Raw genomic sequence first — 8,940 nt, 5'->3', positions numbered from 1 at the left:
TGCTGCTTAGGCAGCCAACTGTGGACACATCTGAGAACTCATAGAATCAGCCCTAGCTACAAAATTATATTGGCTTTGATTTTTTCACGAGCGGTGATCAACGGCCGTAGATTGAAAGTTATGTTAAACATCATGCACCTCCATTCAACAGTAAAAAAAAAAACTTATGGTGCTTTCATGTGTTTGCAGTGTTAGTTTTTGGTTTCCTTTTTTCGTATTCTGGTTGTGATCCTACTCTTCCCTTTCGAGGGTTCGTTTGAATCTTATCTATATATCAAGTTCTTGTGCTTTGTGTTTTTGAGAATTTATTGAAAGTCTGACAAGGGTTTTATCAAATCTTTTCGCCGGTATTTAAACCTCATTGGAGAACTTTTAGGTTGTTAGGTTTGTTCATCTCGGGGATTACAAAAGCTGTATTTTGGGGCTTCGGATCGTTACAAGTGTACCAATAGGTACATCAATCTACGAAGAGCTTCCAATTAGTATCTGGCTGATTAATCGTACCAGGACCTTATCAACCATAAATTAAAAATCCTTTGTAAATCCTATAAGAATTTTATGGACTAGAAAAGATTAAATGTATCATAACATTTGATGCTCACTCTTGGGGTTATAGGAAAATCTTTGAGCTTTCCTCCTTCACGTCATGAGCCATTGACAGCATCAGGAAGGTCCTTTAGAACCTAAGTAGATATAACAATGCTCTCCATTAGCTTCTTACTCACCAAAGACAAGCTCGGGGTTTTGACAAGTATAATAGTATTATAATTGGAACAATGTGAGACTCTTGCTTCAAGGTCGTTCGTTGAGCATGAAAAGATGGTTTTTCTTTGATGTTACCTGGTAAAGATGCCATGAAGCATAAGCATCTGTTGCTGCGTATTGTAACTGCTGCTTTGATAGAGGATAAATCTCCCAGTTCCCAAGCCTGATTCTGTTTGGCTTCAGGAGCTGCAAAGTAACAGTTAAGCTTTTAAAGCGAAATAAAACCAAGATTCTCAGAGGTGGTTCTAAGCAGAAGAACTTTGAAACAGCAGAGAGAAGAGTGTTGTTTTGATAGTTTTAGAGAGAGAGCAGAAAAGGACAGGTCCAGTTCTCACTATTGTTCTCCAGCTTTAGAAATCAACACAGCGAGGTGGATTTCACATACCTCTTTACAAACAAGTGTCTCTGTTAGTGAGGCAAGGGCCCATTTTTTTGAATCTCCACCAATTTTTCGGTTGGCTAAATCTGAAAGATCCTCAACATCTTTGATGGAGACTCCATAGTCATGGAAAAGCTTCACAGAGTCACCGTCGATCCCAATACCTACCTATATGTGATACAGGACTATGTTAAAATTGAGCATATATGGCTAACAACAATAACTTTGATCACTTGAGAAAAATTAACAAACCTTGACAAGTGTTGAATCCTCAATAAGATGTTGGAGACTTTGTGGGATACCAGAATGGACAATGTGCATAACATCACAATAATTATTATCAACACATATCTGGACAGTTGCAACCTTCCCAGGGAGAAGACCTGAACAAAGTCATATTATCACAAAATATCATTAGTCAGATCAAGAGAACTTCTTTCAGGATAATGCATATATTGGCAAACATCAAAGAGTTCATGATTATGTCTTACTGAATTGAGGTGAGTTGAAACATCCGTGGTTGAGTTTTCGAAGTAAAATAATCTATTGAATTGTCGACCAAAAGATTAATGCATGGTTTGGTTTGAGTTAGGATACACTCTCCAAAACACAAACCGGAAAAAAGAGCAAACTCCACATAGAGAAGGAGTTTTAACTTTAATGCAGGACCACACATATCCAGTTTACAACTTCACAAGAAATTATCAAACAGCTATCATTACAAAGTAGTAGAACAATGTAGCATATGAAAAGCTTGCAGCAACGAGATTTGAGACAACACAAAACTGCACAAGTGAGACATCTACACTTTCTTCTCAACATTTAACAAGGAGACCAACAACCATAAGCTCTTTCTGATCTAAAGAAAAGAGAACGTATCATAGAGATTTAAGAAGAGGAAATAGAAAAAGACAACATATGCATCCAAAGAGACAATTAAAATGCACCATCAGATGCACCCGATTGCACATTTCATAAAATGCAAACAGATGAACTAATAGCAGCAACCGAGAGAAGTAAGTAGGTTGCCTACGGACTCAAGACACAAAACGTAAAAGAAGCGTACCTTTTCTAAAACTAGGTCTCCATTCAATATCTAAGCCAACGATAGCTTTCCCAGATTCATCTCTCTTGGTATCAAGAACCTTAAGAAGCTGCATTGCTCGCCTATCAACCTCACTAGCAGTCTTACTGTACAAAATCCTACCACCAAACCTCATCGCTGGAAAATTCCTACCTGCAATTAACAAAAAAAACATCAAATAATCAAAGGATAAGTTGCTTTGCCACATAACATCCTCACTTCAAACAACAAACACTGTTATTAAGGAATAAATCCTAATTATATAGATTAGGGTACGATTACGAACAGGTTTGTACATTAAGACGGTGACAATTGAAAAAAAGAAAAAAAAACAAGAACGTGGGAAAAAAATGTGAGAGACAACAAATGAATCGAGATCAACAGCGAGCCCAGAAATGTCAAAGCAAAAGAGACGTTAAAAGATCTGTAGGGAGAGAGCGATGAAGACCTCGGCAACGAGAGAGGGGAAATCGTTCATGAGCTGTAGGAGAAGTGATGGAACGAGGCAATTCGCGGCGGATTTGATTATTATTATTATTAGGGATTTGATGATGTGGAACCTCGTGCCCATGGCCGGAGCTCGTAGCCCCAACGGTTGGAGTAGCGGAGGAAGAAGAAGAAGAGTGAAAGAGCTTATAGGAAGCTTCGATTGCGTCGATAGCCAGAAGCTGCTCCTCTGTAAAATCGTCGTCGTCGTCCCAATTTTTCCAAGACATTTTTTTATGAACAAAAAATTAAAGATAAAATAAAACTGCTTTATTATTATTGTTTGCTTCTAAAACATACAAAAGCACATTGACTGATAAAGAGACTGAGAGAGAGATCCTCTAATCGTACTTAGTCGTATCAGAGATGACAAATCCAGGCATTTCAAAAGAGTAAGTGAACTTTTCGACATCATCCTTTAGCTCATCCATCTCCTTGTTGTTCACCAAACCCTTGTTAAAGTCTTCCGTCAGCTCACCGTACTGATTCTGGATCTCCAACGTGAGTGTCACGGCACGGCTCAAGAACTCTCCTATCTTCTCAAAGTCTTTCTCCATCAATCCTCTTGAGGTCATCGCGGGTGTACCAATTCTTACACCTCCGGGAGCAAGAAAACTAGTGTCTCCAAATACTGCATTCCTGTTCATTGTTATGTAGCACAAATCGCAGAGCTTCTCAAGCTTGTCACCTAAAGCAGAAGCAGAGTCATATCTAACATCAGAGACAGTTCGGTATATAACAAATTAAAGGTGGATTTTTTCTCACTTACCGGTTAATCCAAGAGGGCGAAGATCCCAGAGAATGAGGTGGTTGTCAGTTCCACCGGTTACAATACAGTATCCCTTGCCCATTAGGTAGTTTGCAAGGCATGCAGCATTGGCTTTCACCTGTTTTGCATAAACCTTGAAGCTAGGAGCCATGGCCTGCTTTAACGCAACAGCTAGAGCACCGATCTTGTTATTGTGAGGACCACTTTGAAGCGCAGGGAATACAGCAAAGTTGATTTTTTCCTCAAGGTCAAAAACAGCACCCTCGGGTTGCCCATTCTTGGCTGGTTTTGGACCCTTCCTGTAGAAGATCATACCGGCCCTTGGACCTCTTAAGCTCTTGTGAGTTGAGGTTGTCACAATGTCACAGTACTCAAACGGGTCTGTGGCTTCCTGTGAACATAATAAACAGAGTTCACACCGCACCACTTGAGAGACATCAAAAGTAAGATCAAAAGATTTTAACAATGTGATATGATTTGTTCTCCGAGACAAGCTCAATCAAAATGCTACACAAAACCAGATCTAACATAAATGCAAGTTATTAATATGTTTAGATTATAGCAAAAGATGTTTGATGCTCAAAGATATTTTAGTTTTTTATCAAAAGTTTATAAAATACTAAGTCGGGCCACTATGCTAGTATATTAATTTATACCTGAGCAGCAACAAGGGCACTGTTGTGAGCCATGTCGCAGAGCAAAAAAGCCCCAACCTCGTCCGCGACAGCCCTGAATCTCGCGTAATCCCATTCTCTAGGGTAAGAAGTACCTCCACAGATGATTAACTTAGGCCTAAAATCCATAGCCTTCTCCTCAAGCTTGTCGTAATCAATGTAACCAGTGGTGGAATCAACCTTGTACGGAAGGTTTTCGAAGTAGATTGATGTCGCCGAGATGTTCTTACCACCAGATGTATAGTAACCATGAGTCAAATGACCACCTGAAGGCAGATCAAGCCCCATCATACGATCATGAGGCTGAAGCAAAGCCGTGTAGGCTGCGAAATTGGCAGGGGAACCAGAGTAAGGCTGAACGTTAACGCCCCATTTCTCTGGATCACAATGGAAGGCCTGGAGAGCACGTGAGCGGCAGAGACTCTCGATCTCATCGATGAACTCGGTACCTCCGTAGTAACGATTACCAGGCAGACCTTCCGAGTATTTATTTGTGAGCGGACTTCCGAGAGCTTCCATGACGGCTAAGGATGTGAAATTCTCGGCTGCGATGAGTTCGATTCCTCGATATTGCCGGCGTTTCTCCTTCTCGATTAGGCCGTGGATCTCCGGATCGACGGAGTCAAGATGCGTGTTTCCCCAAGAAGAGACTGCTTCCATATCTGACATTGGAGGGATAGAGACTTTTTGGCGGGTCTTTACATGATAAGATATGTGTCGTGCAAGCAAAACTAAGCATTTGACATTTTTTGGGTGATTTTGTAGAATTAAGGATGACATTTTGGTTGCTTTAGAATCAAGTAATTCCAAGTCAAGTCTGTCTTATAAAGAGGGAAAAAGACATTATCCATTTTTGTAATCCAATGTGCATTTCACCAAGGAAACTAATTTAATTTTGCCATGACAACTAATATTGATGACAAGTTTAATATATAAAGACTTATTAGATAACGCAAGCAAACAATGTCTTTAATTATGATTGACTAAGATAAATATCAACAGGCTCATTTGTTTATGATTGACCATGTGCAATTATATAAAGACCTTACTTCTTCTGTATAAGCCTCCAATTGCACTTGTATATTCTAGAATTCAAAAGTAAGATTAAGAAACTCAAGTAAAGAATATCTCTCTTTATTGCTTTAGAAAATCTCTCAAAAATTAAAGCTCCTAAACTCTTAATCTCTCTAAGTTATGCAACAAGTTTGCACCTCCTTATATAGAGAACACCTTGACTAAAACCTAAACACATTAGAAAATATATTTAGATAACTCCTAAACATATGTACAGTAAAACCTCTATAAATTAATACTCTATAAATTAATAAACACTATAAATTAATAAATTTTGCTGATCCCAAGTCGGGCCAGTGTAAAAATTAACAATATTCGATAAGATAATAAGATAATAATTTTTTCGAAATCTCCTTATAAAATATGGTCCCAATAATATCATAAATTAATAATTATGTAAATTTATATATATATATATATATACTGATATAATAGTGTATGTTTCTCCTAAAGCTCAATTCTATAGAACAATTGTAATGTTGTATTTTCAACCTATAATGATATCTCTAAAATATTTTATAACATGTCATACAAATAATTAAATTTAAAGTTTTAATTTTTAGATATGCATCATTTACAATTTGATAATTTGACAGATTATTAAAATAGGAGAATTGATATTATTATTCATAGATTTGAATTTATGTGTCTCATGTGTATAAGTCAATTTGTCTATAATATTTGTAATTTATTGTAAATAGTGCTTTCTAAATATTACAAGTTCAATTCCTAAACCATAAAATTTATAACATCCGAAAGTTTAATCTTATTTTGCTATAGTTGTTCCAATTCATAATTTTTTAAAAAATAAACAATTAAAAATATATCTATAAATTAATAATTATTAATTTACACTATAAAATAATAATTATTAATTTATAGATAAATTAATATCACTATAAATTAATAAAATGTCTTAGTCCCAATATTATTAATTTATAGAGGTTTTACTGTATCTCTAGATAACCCCTAAAGATATTGGTCCTTATCTCTTTATTAAACCATAACTTGTTTGGCTTATTACTCAAGCCATGTCAAGCTTATCCAACATTCACCTCCTTAAGCTTGAAATTGATCTTTGACAAATCATGAACTCCAACAAGGTCCCTCATCTCCTTGAACTTGATTCTTACTAGAGCCTTAGTATGTTTGACATTTTTTGGGTGATTTTGTAGACTTAAGTATGGCATTTTGGTTGCTTTAGAATCAAGTAATTCCAAGTCAAGTCTGTCTTTTAAAGAGAGAAAAATTCATTATCCATTTTTGTACTCCAATGTGCAGTTCACCAAGGAAACTAATTTAATTTTGCCATGACAACTAATATTGTTGACAAGTTTGTTCTTAATTATAATTTTTGCAAGACATATAAAGACTTAGATAAAACAATGACTCATATTTTTATGATTGTCCATGTGCAATAATTATAAAAGACCATACTTGTACTGTATATCTATAAAGACTCCAATTCCACTTATACATAACTTCAAGCAATGAAGCAAACGTTACTCATTTTTAAGATTGACCATGTGCAATAATAATAGATAGCGTCTTGTATTCCATTTTCCCCCATACTTCATAAGCAAATCTACCATGAAAATATTTACGGTAATACGGTATTAGTTGAGACGTTTCCCTCATACAGAGTTGCATGTTTTAATTACAGGGCATAATATGTATACTATTTTTGTATCATTGACAATACTTTAACTATATTTGCTACATCACGCTACTATTTTTGTATGATTGTCTTCTTTGAAAAGTTGACTATGTAATAGAGACATCATATGTGTGTTCAGAAGTCAGAACCACGTCTATGGGACTTGTGCAACCTCCTTTGATTGGTTCTTAAATTTATTTTTAATTCTATTCATTGATTTTTAAAAACGAGTGAGATCAGAAAAAGTATATTAATAACGGTTCTTATTTCACTCTACCTTTCTCTATGTTAGGATTCACGTTACGTGGCTCACAAGGATTATGGCGGGAGTTATGATTTAAAATTTGCTTAACCCAGGTACTGAACGTTTTTTATATTGATGTCTGCTTCAGATATCTCTTGGAATACTATATATCCCTTATAAGCAATGCACAGCATCAGATGTAGCTTCTTAGTCACCAAAGACAAGCTTTGTGCAGCCAGACGCCAGTTCCACGTAAAAAGTGGGGTTTGTTTGTATTATTACCAGATAAAGATGCCATGAAGCATTATTATCGGCTGCTTACTGCATATTGTAACGGCTTATTTAACAGAGGTTGTAATAGAATGATCAATCCAGTTGGACCAGTTGTCACTATTGTACTTCCTATAGACTCATTTCTCAGTTCATATAAGAACTGGTTCATGATCGATCGTTCACTCTTCTACTTAGTCTTTAATTATGTAATAACAAATTGTATGATTTCATCCTAACAGTGACAGCTTACGTAGCGGCTGGCGCCACAGCTCATACGCCTGTCTTTATCAAAGAGAATTTGCGACAATCGTCAAAGATTAACCTCCACCACTGTTTTGAGTAGTGAAAAGAAACTGCATTTGCATTTTTGAATAGTCAAACGAAATCTTTCTCCACAAATTTAAGAGTCAATTCAATGATCTAGAGTAGGCATGACTAAAATCAAACCGTTCGGACCGTATCCAAACCTTAACCAGACAGTAACTGTATAAAATGGTTAAAAACCGTAACCGTTAACCGTAAATATGTGGTTAAATTATATTAACCATAATCGTTAATTAACCGTAACCGTATAAAAACTGTTGGTTAACCGCATAGTTAAACTGTAATTTTTTAACCGTAACCGTTTTAAAAATTTAATAAAATATACTAATAGTTATTTATTTAATATGAGTTATATGATATATAGAAATATGAGTACACTAAAAAACATATTAATTATAAATAAATAATATCAATTATATTATATCATCAAATAATATTAACCGTATCATATTATCAAATAACCGTAACCGTATATAATCGTAACCGCTTCAACCGGAACTTTATTTAACCGTAACCGTTTAACCGTTTATTAACGGTTATGGTTAAGGTTAAACAAAATTTTTAACCGTAACCGGTGGTTGATAAACCATAACCGTGATAACCGTAACCGTGGTCATGCCTAATCTAGAGTCAGGTCTTCGATTTCATGTAGAATCAATTAGTCTTCACAGAAGACTTTTCATATGAAGCTTTAATTTACTCCATGAATGTGAGAATCCAAAGATAAATTCGTTTCACAGAAAACACAACCAAAAAAAAAAACAATCAAATAGAAAAGTATGATGCATTATTGTAGTGAGAGGAGGATGGTAACAACAAAATGGAGCTTGTGTTTAATCTTCTGCCTTTCTTACTCAAGGCTTGTGATTGCTTCTCCTGCTAACCATGTGTGCCTTCCAGACCAGAGGGATGCTCTTTTGGAGTTCAAGAACGAGTTTTATATCCCAAGCCCCGATTCTGATTACATGATGTTTAAAACGAAGACAGAGACGTGGATGAACAACACTGATTGCTGTTCTTGGGATAGTGTCTCTTGTGATCCTAAGACAGGCAAGGTCGTTGAGTTAGACCTCATTGGCAGTGATCTCAATGGCCCTTTGAGATTTAATAGTAGCCTGTTTAGACTACAACATCTTCAAAGCATAGATCTTAGCTTCAGTAATCTCTCGGGTATTCTACCGGATTCGATTGGCAACCTCAAATATTTGAGG

General features: G+C 35.9%; 3 protein-coding genes across 3 annotated transcripts in view; 1 reads left to right on the top strand and 2 right to left on the bottom strand.

The window, feature by feature from the left end:
• LOC104719071 (Werner Syndrome-like exonuclease) lies at positions 499-3,051 on the bottom strand. Its single transcript, XM_010436914.1, has 6 exons — positions 2,677-3,051; positions 2,211-2,381; positions 1,397-1,527; positions 1,151-1,312; positions 841-951; positions 499-683 (listed from the first exon to the last, which is right to left on the bottom strand). Exons 1-6 carry the CDS (start codon positions 2,942-2,944, stop codon positions 645-647), a joined length of 882 nt encoding a protein of 293 aa, XP_010435216.1. The 5' UTR covers positions 2,945-3,051; the 3' UTR covers positions 499-644.
• Positions 2,972-4,957, bottom strand: LOC104719072 (serine hydroxymethyltransferase 5). The gene is made up of 3 exons (XM_010436916.1): positions 4,140-4,957; positions 3,484-3,874; positions 2,972-3,402 (listed from the first exon to the last, which is right to left on the bottom strand). The coding sequence occupies exons 1-3, from the start codon at positions 4,935-4,937 to the stop codon at positions 3,056-3,058; spliced, it is 1,536 nt and encodes a 511-aa protein (XP_010435218.1). The 5' UTR covers positions 4,938-4,957; the 3' UTR covers positions 2,972-3,055.
• Positions 8,536-8,940, top strand: part of LOC104720414 (receptor-like protein 12) — a 9,373-nt gene continuing 8,968 nt past the window's right edge. The window contains exon 1 of the mRNA XM_010438319.1: positions 8,536-8,846. Coding sequence (XP_010436621.1) covers positions 8,536-8,846 — 311 coding nt within the window. The remainder of the gene's footprint in view (positions 8,847-8,940) is intronic.

This window comes from Camelina sativa, chromosome 10 (genome assembly GCF_000633955.1).
Source record: "Camelina sativa cultivar DH55 chromosome 10, Cs, whole genome shotgun sequence".
NCBI classification, from domain to species: domain Eukaryota; kingdom Viridiplantae; phylum Streptophyta; class Magnoliopsida; order Brassicales; family Brassicaceae; genus Camelina; species Camelina sativa.
This window is presented reverse-complemented; position numbering and strand designations above follow the sequence as displayed.